Below are 18,738 nucleotides of genomic sequence, written 5' to 3'. Positions count from 1 at the left end.
AGACTCTTCCATTTACTGAATTTATAATTTGGAACAAGTTCATAAACTTCTGAGACTTGGTTTCCTTATTTGTAAAATGGGGTAGTAATCTTACCATATTGAATTGTTATGAGGACTTAATTATATGCATAATATAATGTGTTTACATTCAGGAGAATTCTCAGTTGATAGTAGCTACTCCTTATAGTAAATGTAGATGAATTTGAATTGACAGATATCGGAGACTTGTGCTACATAATCGATGGATATAAATACTTGAAAGTCATTTTATAGGAGACAGTTTTCAAGACAGGGGATCCATTACACACCCATGGCAATTATGACAAAAATGATTTTTAAAGAAACCTTTAATAACAGATTACTATCCTAACTCCTATGAACAAAGGAAATGCAACATTTAATTTTGAAAATCATTTTATAGACAGAAAATAATGCTATTTACCAGAAATTGAAATGCTCCTAAGAAGACAACTAAACACAATCTTAAGATTATGTGGTATTTGTTCACTACGAATTTTTTTCCATTTCCATCAGCTAACCAATGGCCAGGCAATATTGATCGGCGCTACTGACATGAGGTATTTAATCAACAGCAGTGACTGCAGCTGATGTGGAAATGGTTTAGCCAAGTAAACTTAGTTTCTCCAGTCCTGTAGTAAGACACACTGTGAGTGTTCATATGCCTAGAACTTGTCTAGCCCTTTGACCATTAACTACTACAAATACCTCATGTTAAATATGCATTTTAACTATCTGAGTAAATAAGAAGTTGTGATGAGGTTGTGTTTAAAAGAAAGTGAAATAAGAAACTGAGCTTTAAGAGTAAGATAACAAGTAACAGAGGATCCAGCATGAAAAGAGATAAGAAAGCAATAGAAAATAATTAACATTTTCATCAAGAAGAAACTCTAGCAATAAATTTCCCACAATTTTTTTTACAAAGATAATTCTTGCCAACCCCTATTTTAAGTGGTTTGTATGTGTTTTGTCAACACATCACTGGTTAAGTGCTTCTGTTATATGCCATGTTCTAGTAATAAATGGACTGGGCGTTCAGATACACTAGTCAAGGATTCGAGTGGAGGGAACATAGTTACAACCTTTCCCTTTGGTGATAACCTTGTCTCAAATCACCAATTACCAATTCTACTTTCTCACTCTAAAAAGATAATAGCAATGTTTGGGTCCTCAGGTAATGGCCTACATTTCAGACAATTACAAGAATATAAGTACTCAGGAAATACAGACAAAGCTCCTAGTATGTTCCAGGTGTTCTACTATGGCCCAGGGGTGAAAAGAGATCTCTGCCTTCAAGGAGCTACTAATTCATGGAACCCACATTCAGACACTTAAGGTCAGTTTCAGCAGAAAGGCAGAAGGTTATGTGACTAGAGTGCAGTATTTATGCTGGGTAAGGCCTGAGCTCGTCTCCACTCTGTCACCTGTGGCTCTCTGATTTCTCCTGCCTCAACTTCTTTTGAATAATGTGGGGAAATAATCATTTTCCTACATATTTCACATGGTTGTTGTAAACACACTGTTTATAACGTTGTGGATTAAAACACATTGGAAGTTGTTAATCCCTAAAGTATATAACTGTATATGTGTGTGTAACCATGTGCATGTGTGTATGTGTATAATTACTCAGTAGATACACATAATTAAATTAATGCCCCAAACTAAGTTTCAGAGAATCAATTATGGATGCCATAGTGATGCTGAGTACCTCTAAAAAAGTTTATTGTGGTATGATTTGTATTATATAGAGAGAAACAGAGTATGAGTGTGGGTGTATAAACTCATTGTATAAATATATAAGAGAAGCCTAAAAAGAAATCAGTTCAAACAGTGGAATATTACCAAGGAATATTACTTACTTTCATCCATACCACAGTTGCGTTCCTACTAGCAGATATTGTGCATGACACAGGCAGAGCGTCGCCAATCTGCTTGGTCACTTCCCCACTTGGGTTTAAGGACAAATCCAAATCTGTGAAGCAGAAAATATGCTTGAAATGCAACTCCAGAAAGAGAGTCAAAATATTTTTTGAGAAAAAAATAGATGAAAGAAAAAAAAATCCTTCTAACTGCACTTGAAATTCAGAAGTGATTTATGTGACTGAAATAACTGAACTGTAGCATAATCAGTCTAGCTTTTCAAGCCAGCTTTGAGATCAGTTTGGACAAGTGAATGGTCAATCTAATTGATTATGCATTTATTTGCAGTTAACATGATTGATGTTTTGACTGCATGTAAGTGTTCACCTGGGGCCTATCACCTTTAGAAAAAAATTCTTAAATCACTTCTGGAAGAAAACAAAGAAAGATGATGACTAAGTAAATATTATAAAAAGAGCTGATAAGGCACACCATGGGAAAATCAAGTATATTTAGACAGCAGGTGATAAACTAAAAAACCATTAGGTGTCTACGTGTTTCTTCAGAGAGAATTGACTATAATGGTTAGATATTTTTCAAAAATGCTATCCCGTTTCTCATGCAGTTGAAATATTAAATAAGATTTATTATTAGGTACACTGTCAGCAGATACCATTTTTTAAAAACAGAGTATAAATACATCTAAGGAAGTAAAATCTTTCAGATGGAAAGTAATTTCTATAAAAATCTTACTGTCATAGTATGATCTGTATGAGGAAAATCCAGTTCAATAGAACATTTATTGTACAACTACTATGTTCCAAGCACTGACAGGAGATACTGAGATGAATAATGAGCTTACAATTTACAATTTGAGGTAGAGGTAATATGCACTCAACTCTGTGATGACACTACATGGCAGCATGAAATCAGCACCTAGTGGCAAACGTGCTATAGATTAGGAGCTCAAGAAATATTTGCTGAAAAACTAGAGTAAGGGCTACAGACAGAGGTACAAGCGAAGACTTATGGGAGTGTGGAGAACAGAACCAACTTGGCTTTCAAAGCAGTAATAAAGGCATTGCATGGAGGCAGTATCTGTTTGTGGCCCCTGATGGTTGAGAAGGGCTTTGATAAGCAGAGATGTTGGGAAAACTTCTGCCACATAAGCAAAGGCAAAGAGGTGAGAGAGCTTGGCAGATTTCACAGTGGTGAGTAAACTGGTATGAATGGTTATAACACATGGAAGGTAAACCTATACAAGTAATTAAGGCCAGACTAAGGACTGTGCTTGCCATGCTAAGAGTTGGGACTTTATCCTATGGCAGTGGGATTTGCTATTGCATCCTGTGCTTCTCCTTGGTTTTACATGTTATAATTGTAATTTATTGACTCTTTACAGCATTATTTTTAACACTTGTTTCGCCTGCTAGGCTGTAAGCATCTTTAGGATAGGGACCATGACTTGAGTTGTCACTGTGTATCTACAGTGTCTGCCACATTGTAGGCCCTCAAAAACTATTGTTGAATGAATGAAGGGAAGAAGCATGTTTCTCATTAATATTAAAATAGGCATTATCACATAGAAAAGTGGAGTTTCCTCAGAATATTTGGTTGAATTATATTTAGATGAAAATTCAATTCAGGGCAAGTTAAAGCTTTTCTTAGCTGGACAGTTAACTTGCCAGTGAGAAGATAAAAGAAGTGATTTTAAAGGATGATGATGGACTTTGAAAGCTTAGATGAAGAATCTATATGTGCGTGAATTGGCAGAGGACTAGTAAATGCTTCATCAGCAACTATAGATCTGTGGGCTAAAAGCCCACAGTCTGTTCTGCTAATATGTGCAAGTACTGGTTGGTGCTTCTCTATCTGCTCCCTTTAGTCATCTATGGAAAGGAAACAAATCTTTTTTGAAAGCAAACACTTTAGAATAAATGGGCAAAAATAAGATTTTTATGTTTTCATTTCATGTAATTTAGAGTAAAATCTTGATTTACTTGCAATGCTATTTTAGCTTTTTCTTTTTAATAGATTTTATTGGAGTATAATTGCTTCACGATACTGTGCTAGTTTCTGCTGTACAACAACATGAATCAGCCATATAAATACATATATTCCCATATCCCCTCCCTCTTGCGTCTCCCTCCCACTCTCCCTATCCCACCCCTCTAGGTCATCGCAAAACACCGAGCTGATCTCCCTGTGCTATGCTGCTGCTTCCCACTAGCTATCTATTTTACACTTGGTAGTGTATATATGTTGATGCTACTCTCACTTCGCCCCAGCTTCCCATGTCCTACCCCTCCCACATTCCTTGTCCTCAAGTCCATTTTCTATGTCTACTTCTTTATTCCTGCCCTGCCACTAGGTTCATCAGTACTATTTTTTTTTTTTAGCTTCCATATATATATGTTAGCATATGGTATTTTAGCTTTTCAGAGCAACATAGGCCTTACAGCCCAGTGTTAAAGCCTACCTTCCAAAACCAAAATGTATTTAAATCCAATTAAATGCACTGAAATTCAATTAAACTGTTACATGCTTTTGTTTACTTTCTTTTTAATCGCACCTAATCATTGAGGTATTGTGTAGCTGCAGCACAGCCTTTTGCCTAAACCTTCTGCCATCTATCCTTCTCTGCCTGATATACAGGTGATATAAATGAGAGTTCTCTTTCTTTAGCATCCTGAGTAGCTAGCATCTCTTAAACATAATCAGGGAGCTTCCCCGGTGGCGCAGTGGTTGAGAGTCCGCCTGCCGATGTAGGGGACGTGGGTTCGTGCCCCAGTCGGGGAAGATCCCACATGCCGCGGAGCGGCTGGGCCCGTGAGCCACAGCCGGTGAGCCTGCGCGCCGGAGCCTGCGCTCCGTAACGGGAGAGGCCACAACAGTGAGAGGCCCGCGTACCTCAAAAAAAAAAAAAAAAACCAAAAAAAACACAAGCAGATTGTACCATCACTAAGCACTGGAGATTATTGGTTATTGGCCCAAAGATTTCATGAACAATGATATCAGAAAGTTATTCCACAGGCAATTTTATCTGCTGGTTATATTCCCTCACTTCACTTCTTTTCCCCTATGGAACAAACTGGATAAATGTCCTCAGAGAAAAAGTAGCACAGTTGTTATCCTGACAGGTCACTGTTTTCTCTCTAACTAGCCCCTGATGGCAGACACACTCAGATATGTTCAACATGAAAATGGAGCAAACAGAGAAGTAGCTTAGCTGTGAATATTTCTTAACAGTTCACTGTAACCACAGGGCTCCCCAGGGTGTGCTCCCAACATCAGACACTCAAAAGCAGCCATCTGGTTACTCTATTCCCCGATGTACCTCCTTCAAACTTCTAGCTCCTATCCTACGTGTTTTCCAAGCGTTATGGGTAGAGTAATAGATTTAGAACCATTTCCTCAGAACAGTTTCTAATATCTCTTTCAATTTTGAAACAAAGAAACGCTCATATTCAGTGGGATTGTAGTGGATCATGTCTAGAGAAACCTTACTGTAATGGATCATGTCTAGAGGTGCTGTTGGGTGCAAAGGACTTATTAGAAAATTTGGCTTATATTTCCAAGCAAGACTGACATTTGCCCAAAGCACTCTGTGTATTCTAGTGTCACCAGGGAGCAGTTCAAATTAGTTTCCCATTTCTAAAATGCATAGGGTACATCAATAATACAGACTGTCAGGAATTACAAAATGAAGAACTCAAGTGAAGTACCTGTTTTCTATGCATATTTATTTTTTTCTATCTACTGGATTAAATATAACTTTTGGAGTATATGAAGTATAAAAGTGGGTTAAAAGTTCTGGGTGATTTCGAAGTGGTCCTGTTTCTAGAAAATTTCTGTTGCTTGGGCTTGGGTGTTAAGAGTACTCTGTAATTTAAAAAAGATACTTAACCTACACTTTTCTTGGCCAAATGCAAACCTTGTAAACTTCGAGAATATCCAAATATTTTCTTAAGATATAAAATAACTTATTTCTTTAAGATGCATGTGAATATTTTATTAATACCACAAACTGAAGACATTTAGAAAGAAGGTGGAGGTTTATCACTGCCAAAAGTTGCAATTATTAGATCCATTCAAGATTTCAATACTGTAGGGCAAATCTGGACCAAAGTTGGGTTCACACTGATGCTCTTTAGTAAGTCTATTGAAACCACATTATTTAAGAAAAATATAGCTGCAATTTATTTGAAGAGATAGCAAAGTTAGACTATGAGAGGCCTTTAAAGTGAAGCTGGTAATGAAGAATACGGTGACTTACAGTGAACTGTGATGGCTGTTGAAGCAATCATGCTTTTTTTGTCTATCAGGGAGCATTTATAGTCTCCTGTTGCATTGCGCCTCACATCTGCCAATGTGTAAGTATTTGAACTTCGTATTCCTTCGGGCTGTCCCTTTTGATAGAGGCAAAATGTCAGATGATTACACTTGGTAGCTACAATAAGAACAGTTATATTTCTTGATTAAAATGACATTTTCTCAGATAAGAAAAAAAAAGGAATGTATTTATTCGATTGGACAAATGAGAGTAGAGTTTGTATTATCTGAATCCTGGAAAAATAATTGGTAATTTGATTCTAAGGAAATTGAGAAGCTAATTTACATTGTATTGATGACATCTATTTTATTGACAGCATGGCTTGTGTTTGTTAAGGCAGATTTTAAAAAAATGTCTAATATTTTATTTTTACATTTATCCCTTGCTTAATCTGACAAAAAGATTTGAGGCAGCTTAAAAGAAAACATAACATATAATCCAAATTAGGAAGGAAGGAAGGGAGGGAGGGAGGAAGGAAGAAGGGGAGGGAGGAAGAAAGAAAGAGAGGGGGAAAAGAAATTTTAAAAATAGAAAAGAAAAAGAAAAGAATTAATAACTAAGAATTTAAAAAATATATAGATGAATTAGGAGGATATAGTAACAAAAAAGATAATTGTTGTTAAAACTAAGACACAAATTTGGCTCTGTCATCCCTAAAAAATCAAGGTAGAAACATAATTAGTTTCAATTTTTCATTTGTGCTTTAGACAAAAACAATATGTCAGTTTATTAAGATAAACAGAATTTTCTGTCAACATTTAAGTAGAAAGGAAATCACTTATACTTGTCTTCTGAGTAATACAGTGGATGATACTCTTAAACATTACTGAACAATGCAGTGGGTGACATTTGTGAACAGATCCCTGCAGTAAATGCAGTACAGAGTTGTATATGGCTTCTCCCAGTGGAAGGTTATGTCAAACGCCAACTTGGGAAGGCTGTGGGAGAGCCAGCAAGTGTCCTCAGACAGAGCTCTCTCCTAGTCTGGCTCCATAGCATCTAGAACACAGCCAAATTATCCTCTAGACATCATTTCTTTCCGCTGTGATACTGATAAAAGTTGAGAGAATGGCTGTTTAAGACCACATACAATGGCAAGATACAGCCCATTGCTTTATTCTATCAAGCTAAATATAATGTGCAACAGAAGTGTCCCTATATCAGAAATTCAGGGACGTGTTCATGAATGCACTGTGTATAGATTTAGAATCCACATCAGACCATTTGCTGTCATCATTCTTCATTTTATATTTGTTTGCTTCTGAAGAGCAGATTCTTATAGTTTATTTGGATAATGAGACCTTGAGTTTCTACCATTACAGTTTCCTATGATCAGATTTTTTCCTCTTTGCCCCTGATTTCCCTTAACAGTGAATTAAAAAAAGGCAAGAGCACTGGCAGATGCCAAAAAAACTTTTAAAGGACATTCCACAGGTGTCCCTTGACTCCAAGAATAACATCCTTTCCTCACTCACGCTGCCCAAGAATATACAATTCTTAACGTCAGCCAGCTGCCAAACGACAGGACAGAATGATGGTGGTCTCACCCAAGTAGTAATTCTGAAGCACTTACTGGTAAGTAAAACAAAAACTCCTCAGGAGGAGGGTTACCATTTCCCAAGCATTTAAGAGTGATGTTGTCCCCTTCTTTGATGGCATTTTTTGATGGAAGCACTTGTATTGTCACCTGCTCTGTAGGATCTGCAAGAGTCACAGACACAAGTTAACCATTTCATCAAGTACCAAATTACTCAGTACATACAATGAAAATGACTAAATTATACACAATTTTCTCAAGAAGCTAGTAATGGTAATTGCTTAAATGTATCTTTTTATAGAAGGATTGAAGTTAATAGCTACTTGACAAGTACTAATCTTGGTTAGAGCAAACTACAAAGAGACCCTGTTACATAAAAATCAACTTCTTAGCAAAATGTCTTTACCTGAGGTAGGAATGACCATAATTATTTTATGTGTAAAAGACCAGTAGGAACAATCTCACTGTATAATCTCATTATAAGGACATATAACTATATTATATGTATCTTACAGTTTGGAAAGACTGGAGCAGCTAGCAAAGGAGCTAAAACTATTAGCCCCTCCCCCACACTTACTACACAATAATACCTTATATTAAATAAAAAGGGACATGAGCCAAACAATACCAGCAAGATTTTTGGCATGCCGGAGAGTAGATCTGCTTACAAAAAGATAAATCCATGAACTGAGGGAGACCCTTAACACAATCAACAGAACTGTGAATGTATTGTAATTTTTTTCTGTTCATTGGAGCCAAGATGCAACTTTCATTCCATTTCGGTCATTTTTATGGTGAAAATAGGGCTAAAGCGTATTCTTTAGTTGAAGCTACTGCTCAACAGTAGAATGCTAAAGAAATTAAAAGCTGAATACACAGTGGACCATATCCAGCTAATAGGAAAGAAAAGGAGGTGGTGTTGGCAGTTATAAATGACCCACTTTCTAATGTATCCACTTGTTATGTAGCTGATGATACAATGAACGATGAATTTTGAAATCATATAATGCAAAGGTTTATTTTAGAGAACCTCTTCCACAGCGCTTAATAACTACTGAGGCATGTGTCTATATTTCCAAACCGGCAGCACCAGAAATTATCTATGAAGACTTATTTTGCTATTAGCTAATAAAGTGAGACGAGTAAGTGGTAGATTTTGAGGCTTTTTTCTATCTCTTGCAGTCATTTACTTACCTTTCTAAGATTAAAGTGCAGGAAAAACAACCTAGAAGGATTGTTATGGATTGCTTCTCTGACTTTTTCCCATGCTTGGGCATCTCTGAATATTTGCCCAGAATGTTCTGAGGCTAATCAAAGATTGGTTTAATATACTTGTTCATTTTTCTGAATTTGCCTGAGGTAGTTCCCTGACCAGCAGTTCTCCGTTAAGTCAGAAAGTAAATAAAGTTTGTCCTCCACTGGCCTTCCATTTCTAGGCCTCCCTCACTCATTTTCATGGCCCTTCTCTGACTAGCTTGGTCTGTAGCACGTCACTGCAGCACATCTCTGACCAAAGCTGATGCCAGAACAGCTAGGAATCATAATCGGTCTGACTTCATGCTTTATTTTAAAACTCCCCTTCTCTGTGTCCCCTTTGCAATAGGCTCTGCTCTGTACTAGAGAGTTGAAGAACTACACTGAGATCAGAGGTTAATGTAACACATTTGAGTTTTAACAGTAGCCTTCTGGTTGCCCACTATTTTTGTTGCGTCCAACAAAATTAAAGATCTCTTGCTCTCCCTTTGACTTTCAGTTTGACTCTATTAGTGAATCATCAGTCTGCCAGTTACTCTGGCTTTCTCCTTTGCCCTCTCTTATCCACTCAATCACCCATTCTTAATGATTAATCCTTATATTTTGCATCTGATTCTCCCCTTCTATTCCCACACTTCTCTAGCACAGGCTCTAACTAATCTACAACACCTGGAACATTGCCTCCAAACTTCATTTGGTCCTTCACTGTGAGCCTTTCTCTTTTCTACATCTTTATATATATATTTTTTTCTCTAAATAAGTTTTTGAAGTAGTGCTTTGAATATTACAATGATATTGAAAATTCTTCACGCATTCCCAATATGTAAAAATTGAAATAAAAACGTCTTAAACTGGTATCCACAATTGCCTTGAACTTAGTTCAGGTAAGACTCTTATATCTCACTACTCCATAAATACCCCTACGTAATGATCAAAAGAGTCTACTCAATTTTTCTTTCTCCCTTCTCCCCATTTATCCTCTGTCCACTCATTTATTCACTCATTTGGGTAATATTTGTTTTGTGCAGGCACTAAGTGCAAGAGTTACAAAGTCAAAAACAGCAATTCCCTGCCCTCAGTGAACTTTCAGTTTATTTATGATGACACCAAACTTATCAATTAAGACTGTAACAACACAAAAACTGCCTAAGATGCATAAGCATAGTAATCACTGGTAGCTTACAGATCCGCCAGACTGGGAAGCTTCCTGTAGGAATTGACCCTGGAGCTGGGTTTTGAAGAATAAGAAGGTGTTTGCTGGATAACAAAGGTAAGATAGTGACAGCATATGGATAGGAATGTACATAGTATTCTACAGGAGGAATCCTGAAAATAGAACAGACTACAGAAAGTAGTTAAATGATGAAGGTTGAGACATGTCAGGACCATGGCTATAGGGGACTCAAGGCATTTTGAAATTGGGAGTTTAAAGATTAACCTGAGAGATCTGGGGAGTCGCTGAAGAGTTTTAACCACAGTAGTGACATGTTCACATTTGTGTTTTAGAAAGATATTTCTGGCAGGAGCTTGCAGGGCAGTTTGGCGTGAACAGACAGGAATACTATTTTAGAAGTTGTTACAAAAATACCAGCCATGAGGAATAGTGGCATAATCTTAGGCAGTGTCAGAAGGCAGAATCAGACACATACAAAGATAAAAGAGCTAGATTCTATAAAACTTCTGACTGGATTCTATAAAAATTACTGACTGGATAGTGTAAAGGAGTGGACCAGCACATCTTTCTCAGGCTTCCTCAAGATGAACTGATCAAATTCCTTTTTCTTGAATGTACTCTTCTGTACTTTCCATTTAGCTCCTCCTTCACTTCTCTAAAGTCACCCTAGAGCAGTGGCTCTCCAGCTGTGGTCCTCAGATGATTAGCATTAGCATCACCAAGGAACTTGTTAGAAATGCACAGTATTGGGCCCCTCTCCACAACTACTGGATGAGAAGCTATAAAGCCAGGTCCTGTAACTTGTTTACTAACAAGTCCTCCAGGTGATTCTGATGCATATCCTGAAGTTTTGGAATCACTGTCCTTGGGCACCTGAGCTTTCAGGACTGTCCACTAAGTCCCTGCGGCACTTACCACTTGCAACTTTGCATTGACAATTTCCTTCTGATGTACATGTCTTACTTACCTATTGGAATAGTAAACCCCTTGAATGTCAGCACTATATATTAAACACTTTTGGGTCTTTGCCATGAAGCCCAGCACTGCATACATTGTGCCTTCTCAAAAGCTGTGCCCAGTGCTCCCCACACAGCCAGCCACAGTAAAATCATTTCCTTCTTCCTCATCCAAGGACTTTTCTGCCCATCTATCTGCCCATGCCTGACACTCACATACATTTCTGTTCTTTCTTAAGCCAGTTTCCCAATCCTTTTCACTCATCTTGCTGTTCTTTCCTATCTTGTACTCCTGTACTTACACCAAGATAGTTTATTTCCAACTGAACATCTTTGAACAGAGTTCTGCTTCCACATACAGAAATAATAGTTTGATTTTAGATAAGCTGTACATGATGAAATCCTTTCAATCCTTGCTTTTAAATCAAGTTGAAATTTATTTACAAAGTTTAAGGCAAAACAACCCATTACGGTTAGGGCATGTGGAACTTCAGTTCTGTTCTTCTATAAGGTTCTGCACTTCATGGAGCCGAAATAAAAATGTAGCTGAGATAAAACTCTTTGAAGGTTCAGTGGGCATTTCTACCCTTTCTCTCAAATAGACGTAGAAGTACTAGGTTATTCTACAACATAAGGCAGTATTATGAGAATTTCTGATTCACTAATAAGTAATAATAAAGTTTTCTTGCATCTTTCCCCGAAATATATCTCTAGCCTATGCTTATGAAGTAATAATGATTATATAGTAATAATGATGATAGTATTTAATAATGAGCATTTAATGTGCTATATATTGTGCTATTTTAGATTTTTGATTTTACTTAATCTCCATAATAACACCATGAGTTAAGTATTACATTAATATTTTTCCTATTTCAAAATAGGAAAACTGAGACCTAGAGTAGTTAAGCTTCTTTTCTAGAAATACAAACTAACAGCACTGGGACTGGATTGCCAGCATCTTTGCTCTTAATCATATTATCTTGGCTCCTGTCTTACAGGAAAGAGCACAGCATCGGAGAAAAGGATTCTAATCCACTTGCCACAGCTAAGTTAGGGCAAGTCTCTAGGTCTCACTTTACTGCTAGCTAAAATAATGGACTTAGATCAGATGATCAAGAAAGTTGCTTTGTAGTCTAATATTCAAATCTATTGTTAACCAAAACATGTTGGAATTCAAAATCCTATTTAACTTTTATGCAATTGATCTCATTAGTAAAATAAATTTATTAAAATGGAAATTCCATATTTAAAAAACCAATCAGTCATAAGCTTCTATTCATCTGTCATTCATTCAGAAAACCATCAGATGGCATTCTGAACTCCTCCAAAATCCAAGGCTGTGCGTCAGGGCTGAGGACTACCAGAAGAAATCAGACTAAGTTAGAGATCTTGTGTTTAAGGAACTCAGTGTCTAGTGGAATACAGAAGAGATGATTATAAATAACAAAGTAGAGAGTGAAAGATATCATAGATGGGTAAGCATTTATTCTATAGGTCTTGCGAAGAGGAAGAGATTATTTGGGTACCATGCAATGGGGATGGGGGTTTGGAAGTAGATTCCAAAGAGCTTTTGGACTGGGACTTAAAATAGCATTGGAATATTTTTTCTAATACATAAAAATTGCATAATTTTATATTGAGTTACTTACAGTAAATATCAAAGACTGCTTGTTCAGAGTAAACTGTTTTCTGGCCAGATGGTCCATAATATGTCACAGAGCAGGTGAATGGCATTTGAATGTCAGCCTTGGTTGTCTTGTACTCCAGGGATGAAGTCATGATATAGAGCTGAGTCACTGGGTCCATTTGCTTTTTAAAAATTATGACCACCGCTGAAGAAAATAAAGAACACTAATGGTAGGATCTTTCATCGGAAAATCACAGTCCTTAATTAACTGTCACAGCAACTTTGAGAAGTGGTTTTGTCCTTCTTACTGTATTTAACAGGAGGGAAAATTGACATGTAGTGAGGTAGATGTCTTTTCAAAAACATGAATCAGAGACATGGACAGAAATAGAATCCTGGAATTCTATCTCCCACTCACTTTAATTAACTTTTAGAACATGCCATATAGAGAAATAATTTTCTCTGCTCTTGATTCTTCTGCACAAGGCCTAAAATGATGTTTTAAAAATCCCTTCTGATTTAATGGATACTTAAAGTAACAAAGTATAGAGTCATAGATCAAAAGAGGGCAATGCATTTAGACTCAGGATAGTCTAAGGAATGCTTAGACAAGAGAAAGGCAAAACAGGTCATCTGAATTTATTGCCCACTTCTTACCCACCTCCTTCAAGGGGTTGCAGAACTTTTCCATTCCTGTACCACGTGATGTTGCCATCCGGATAACTGTCTTTTGAAATGCACTCACCCAACTGCAAAATAAAGAGGAAATATTACAACCTTGGTTCCAACAGTGGTTGTCCATTTGAAAGCCCCAGACTCCGCAAGGGATGCAGAGTTACTCCAACGATTTCCTGACCCATTCATTTTCCAAGCCTTGACTAAGGACTGAATGAATGCACTCTTGTATAAAAACAATGTTTTGTGCTTAAAATTATGGTCTTGCCCATATTAAAATGTGCAATAGATGCTGCCACCATTAATGAAATCACATTCATTTAAAAGCATTACCCAATTCATTTTGACAGTATTCAGTTTTAACATTAACTAAATAACATAACTATATTAACATTGGCTATTACCATGGTTCATAGATCTGTGTATTCAAGAATCATTAATGGTGTTAAAATGAGGCTGCCTCTCCAGCTTCATGCTACATTTATTTCAGATGACATATACTTACCACGATCTATAATCCCCACCACTTTATTTCACATGTGTTCTTAATATTTAGTGTTGTATTATGCAGTCAAATTCATTCTGATTCAAAGAATTCTGAACTTGTTTTTTCCCCCAGCCAAGGAAAATTTGGCTATTTTAGTTAGTGAAAATGAGATTATGAATCAAGTGGTGTGTTCATATATGGAACTCCAGTTTTGTCCCTCCTTCAATACAGACTTCCTTCAAACCTTTGCTACTGTGATTGTTTAAATCTGATCTTATCCCTTAACTTCAACTTTTCAATAGTTTAATTTGTCAATAAGATAGAGACCAAGCACTATACATGACAGAAGCCTTGTCATAATCCAGCTTCTCTTTAACTCTCGAGATTTATCTCTTATTGCACTCTCTTGCCCACTGGCTAAGCACCCAAAATTCCAGCAACGCAAATAATGTGTTTCTCAAACATGCCATTTTCTTTAACATGGTATTATTTCATATTGTTGGAAAGCCCTTTTTACCTTTGGTCTGGAGAAAATCTACTCATGTGTCATTACTTCATTAAACATCCATTTCGTTCAAACAAGAAAGACTTATGCCTTTTTTAACTCTCATCTCCCTCTTCTCCCTTCAGAAATGACCACGCCTTCCTCTGTGTCTCCTCTCTACCTTGTGCAGATTTTCTGCCTGGCACCTGGAACACTGTCAGCTGTCAGCTCCACTGAGCAAAGTCTATCTTATTTGTCCTGGCATCTGAGGCCAGGAGAAGGCATTCAACACTAGGCTAAGGAAAGACAATTAATCAAAAACAAGTTCTTACCTTTTTAAGCTGCTCTGTTTCAAGAAATGGGGCTTTGCTTACAATTTCGGGTTTAGATGGTTGCTCTAAAGTTAAGTAGAGAAAGATTTTAAGCGCATGTGGGAGAAGAAAATGAACTTTTGTGGTTTGGTTTATAGAAAAATAATTCATTTACTCAAAGTAGAAAAATAAGCAACAAAATAAAAAATAGATTTCTCATATAATCTATAATTAAGAAATCTGGTTAGTTTACCCCTTCCAAATATTTGTTTTATTATATTAAATATTATTTTAAGTGCTTATTATTCCTGTGAATAAAATACTGGTAATGTTTTCTGGATGCTTTATAAACAGTGAGTACGGTTTAGATTGTAAACAGAGGTTAATATACTAAAGAGGATATGTTATCTGCAATTGGTTACCATGTGCACTTTCTACTTAATAATTTCCATCTCCTTAGATGAAAACCTGAGTCCACATGAATCTAAATCACAGGGGTGCTTATTTAAAATGCAGATTTCTGGGCTCTACCTGGCCAACTAAATCAGCATATCTGGGGAAAATCCTATAAACCTACTTTTTAAACAAGTTCCATTGGGGATTCTTGGGCACAGTGGAGTTTAAGAATCACTGCTCTAAAATCATGGGAAATGCAAAGTGGCTAAGGGATGTAGAAGCCCAAGTTTCCTGTGTATCTCACACCTTATCTTTTAAATGAAGTTATATTATGAAACTATAAATGTGAGAAAATCTTTCACATTTGGAACCTGAGATAATGGACAGAAGCGTTTTAAATATAGGAAGTTCTGTAAGCATAAATTCTAATAGAGGCTTCGGGAAAAATTGATTACAAATTGCAGCAAGAAGGTATTATTTAAACTTATTTTATTCTTAGCTATCAGTTATCTATCATTGATGGATTTTTAAACTTTTTAATTAGCTCTAACAATTAGTCTATAGAAAATGGATATTGTCTCATTGTCATTGATTTTTGTGAGTCTCATGGAGAACTATTCTATTTTCAAATAAATAGACAAAAACAACCAGCTATTCTCTCTTCTATAGTCTTATTGTCTACCATCTCTATACTTTTAATTTTGACTACCAAACTAAACTAAATTGCTTTTGTATAATTATTACTCAATTTGGAATTCAGTTATCAGACATGTTACCTACCCAGACCATTATAGAAAACAAGGATGAAGACAAAAAGTCTTTGGAACAGCAAGATGGGTATCACCAAGATTGTATGCAAAAATAATGTAGGCTTCTTCAGGTTAACATCCTGAGTTAATTTTCCCTTTGCAATTGTTTTATATTAGAAATTAGAATAATTAATAATAATAGTGAATCTGCCTATCTGTTGAGCTTACACTTTAATTATAAGAGGCCTATTTACTATTAATTCTAGAAGTATAATTCTCTTGATACAATTTTCTGAAGAGCGATTATCTATATTCTAAATGCACAGATTGGAAAGAAAATATAAGAAAGATAAAAAAATGGAAAAAAGAAACATAGAAAAATAGAAAAGCATAACAGACAATTATATTAACACAAACAAGAAGTGGCACCTGGCTACCTGATTGTTAGGAATGTGACCAAAAATAGAAAAAACTGACAAAATATAAAAAACTGGTCCAGCAATTTCACTCCTGGCATATATTCAAAGAAAAGAAAAACTCTAATTCATAAAGATTCACGTACCCCTATGTTTTTAGCAGCATTATTTACAATACACAAGATACGGGAGAAACCTAAGTGTCCATTACACATAAAGAAGATGTTATGTGTGTGTATATACACACACACACACACACATATAATGGAATACTAGTCAGCCATATAAAATACTGAAATTTTGCCATTTGCAACAACATGAATGGACCTGGAGGGTATTTATGTTTAGTGAAATAAGTCTGACAGAAAAACACAAATACTGTATGTTATCACTAATATGTGGAATACAAAAAAGAAAACAAATGAATGAATATAACAAAACAGAAACACATTCACTGATATATAGAACAAACTAGTGGTTACCAGTGGGGAAAGGAAAAGGGGTAGGGACAAGATATGTGCAGGGGGTTAAGAGGTAAAAATCACCATGTATAAAATTAATAAGTAACAGGTATATATTGTGAAGCACAGGGAAATATAGCCATTATTTAGTAATAACTTTAAATGGAGTATAATCTATAAAAATATTGATTCACTATGTTGTACACCTGAAACTAATATAATATTGTAAATCAAGTATACTTCAATTTAAAAAATGTTTTTCAATTAGAAAAAATAAATTATAAAAATCAAAACGACATAAATAGCAGTTCCTGGGAAACGTGGTAGGGGATTAAAGCCTTCTCCAATACACATCAGTAGTCTTGGTTTTACCATTATCTTAATGTAACATCATTAATGTTCATAATTACAACTCTGAGGTATTGAAAAAACCTTAAATTATGTTCAGAATTCAATGTTTTATGGCAAATGTCTAATACCTTTGAGAGAGGGCTACATCCAAAATATTTAAACAGAACAAAAATCTTGGAGCTTGAGTAAATGTAAGTTCTCTGGGAACTAAAATCAGTTATTCAGTGACACCTCTCTGAAAGCTCAAGAGAGGTAAGATATTAAATTAATTTTTGCGGTTGATCAAGTGTCAAGATTAACAAGAAAAAAAGAGCAAATAGTTTTTTGTTTCCTCAGTACTATCTATGCCTGGAATATATAGAGAGATTTGAAAAATTCCTCCAAAAAGTTAGGCTCTTAATAGAAAATGAGGATGGGCAGTTTTGTTAAGTTGTACTAATTTCTAGTTCACCAAAATCAGATACCATTTCAGTTGGAACATACTTCCTCTAATGTCAAATATATTCCTCTACTTTGACTTATAAACCCCATATAACCATAAATACTGATGTGTTACAATTGTTAGTCTTTTCCACATGGCCATGTGTGCTTTCTTTCCATAAACACTTTCTAAAATTTATTCTTATTTCAATAAAATAAAACTGCAGCAAACCCAGGAAAACCTGATGAAAGTATGCTAAAAATTTAGTCCTCTTTGTACTGTTATTCACTTTTCCATTTAGAAGAGAGAGTCACAGTGGGTATTGAGAAAGTAATGGTAATACCTATTGCATTTCTCTGAGTTATTTTCTCAAACTTTTGTTTCAAACCCTCTATATTAAATACATATTTTGTATGTAACTTTCTCTTATATTAGCTTGTAACAATCGACGAGTATTAGTTAGAAGACCATAAAAGAGGATGTGTACTATTTTAGCAAAATTGCATATTGATTCCAAAGTGTTTTAAAAAAACTTTATGTGAATTATGTCTTAATACGATTCAAGGATTCATAACTAAGTATAGAATTGAAAGGGAAAGTCATACTACAAATTTATTTGCATTAGTAAAATAATTTTGTCAAGAGTTTCACAGCCAGTTGAGGATGGAGTGATGAATGCAAAACTGCTCTATATCACCCAAATGCATGAGTGTTATTCTCAATAACCTCACACAGAGGATGTAGCTCAATTGGATATGGGAGGAGAGCAAGAAAAGGCAGGTGCACTGGTTACATTGAGTCAAGGGTGCTTCTCTCAGTACTCTGTCAGCAATCAACCCTTGATGTACTTTAAGTAAATCACTGTGAGCATGAAATCATAGTTTATTTTCCTTATGAGATGGGAAAAGGTATTTTTTATATTTAAAGAATCAAAATGAAATATACAGTGTAGATCTCATTTGTTAAAAAGATATTTTCTGCTTCCTTCATTCTGAAAAAATAAAAATGACTTGCAGTTGAAAGTTGAATAACTTTCACAGGGAGGGTGGGAGGAGGGATGCTCAGTTTTGATAAAACATTGAGAACAGTGTCCCAATGAAAGCTCAAATAACTGTGATGTCAACCATCACTAGAAGAGCTGGTTGGTCCAGGTGGAAGTCGCGGGAACAATCTTCCTTTTAATACCACACACACCAGTGCAGAAGATTAGGCTGGATTGTGGTTT

The 18,738-nt window shown here is 35.8% G+C and overlaps 1 protein-coding gene across 3 annotated transcripts in view; it reads right to left on the bottom strand.

Moving 5' to 3' along the window:
* Nucleotides 1-18,738, bottom strand: part of ALCAM (activated leukocyte cell adhesion molecule) — a 197,811-nt gene that overhangs the window by 29,221 nt on the left and 149,852 nt on the right. For all 3 annotated transcript variants that reach the window (XM_060298029.2, XM_060298030.1, XM_060298031.1), the window contains exons 4-9: nt 14,741-14,805; nt 13,424-13,511; nt 12,785-12,967; nt 7,785-7,912; nt 6,155-6,287; nt 1,878-1,990 (exon numbers count right to left, since the gene is read on the bottom strand). In XM_060298029.2, the coding sequence (XP_060154012.1) occupies nt 1,878-1,990; nt 6,155-6,287; nt 7,785-7,912; nt 12,785-12,967; nt 13,424-13,511; nt 14,741-14,805 (710 nt within the window). The remainder of the gene's footprint in view (nt 1-1,877; nt 1,991-6,154; nt 6,288-7,784; nt 7,913-12,784; nt 12,968-13,423; nt 13,512-14,740; nt 14,806-18,738) is intronic.

This window comes from Globicephala melas, chromosome 4 (assembly GCF_963455315.2).
Source record: "Globicephala melas chromosome 4, mGloMel1.2, whole genome shotgun sequence".
Taxonomy (NCBI): Eukaryota; Metazoa; Chordata; class Mammalia; order Artiodactyla; family Delphinidae; genus Globicephala; species Globicephala melas.
Note: the sequence above shows the minus strand (reverse complement) of the source record. Positions and strands in the feature narration are given on the sequence as shown.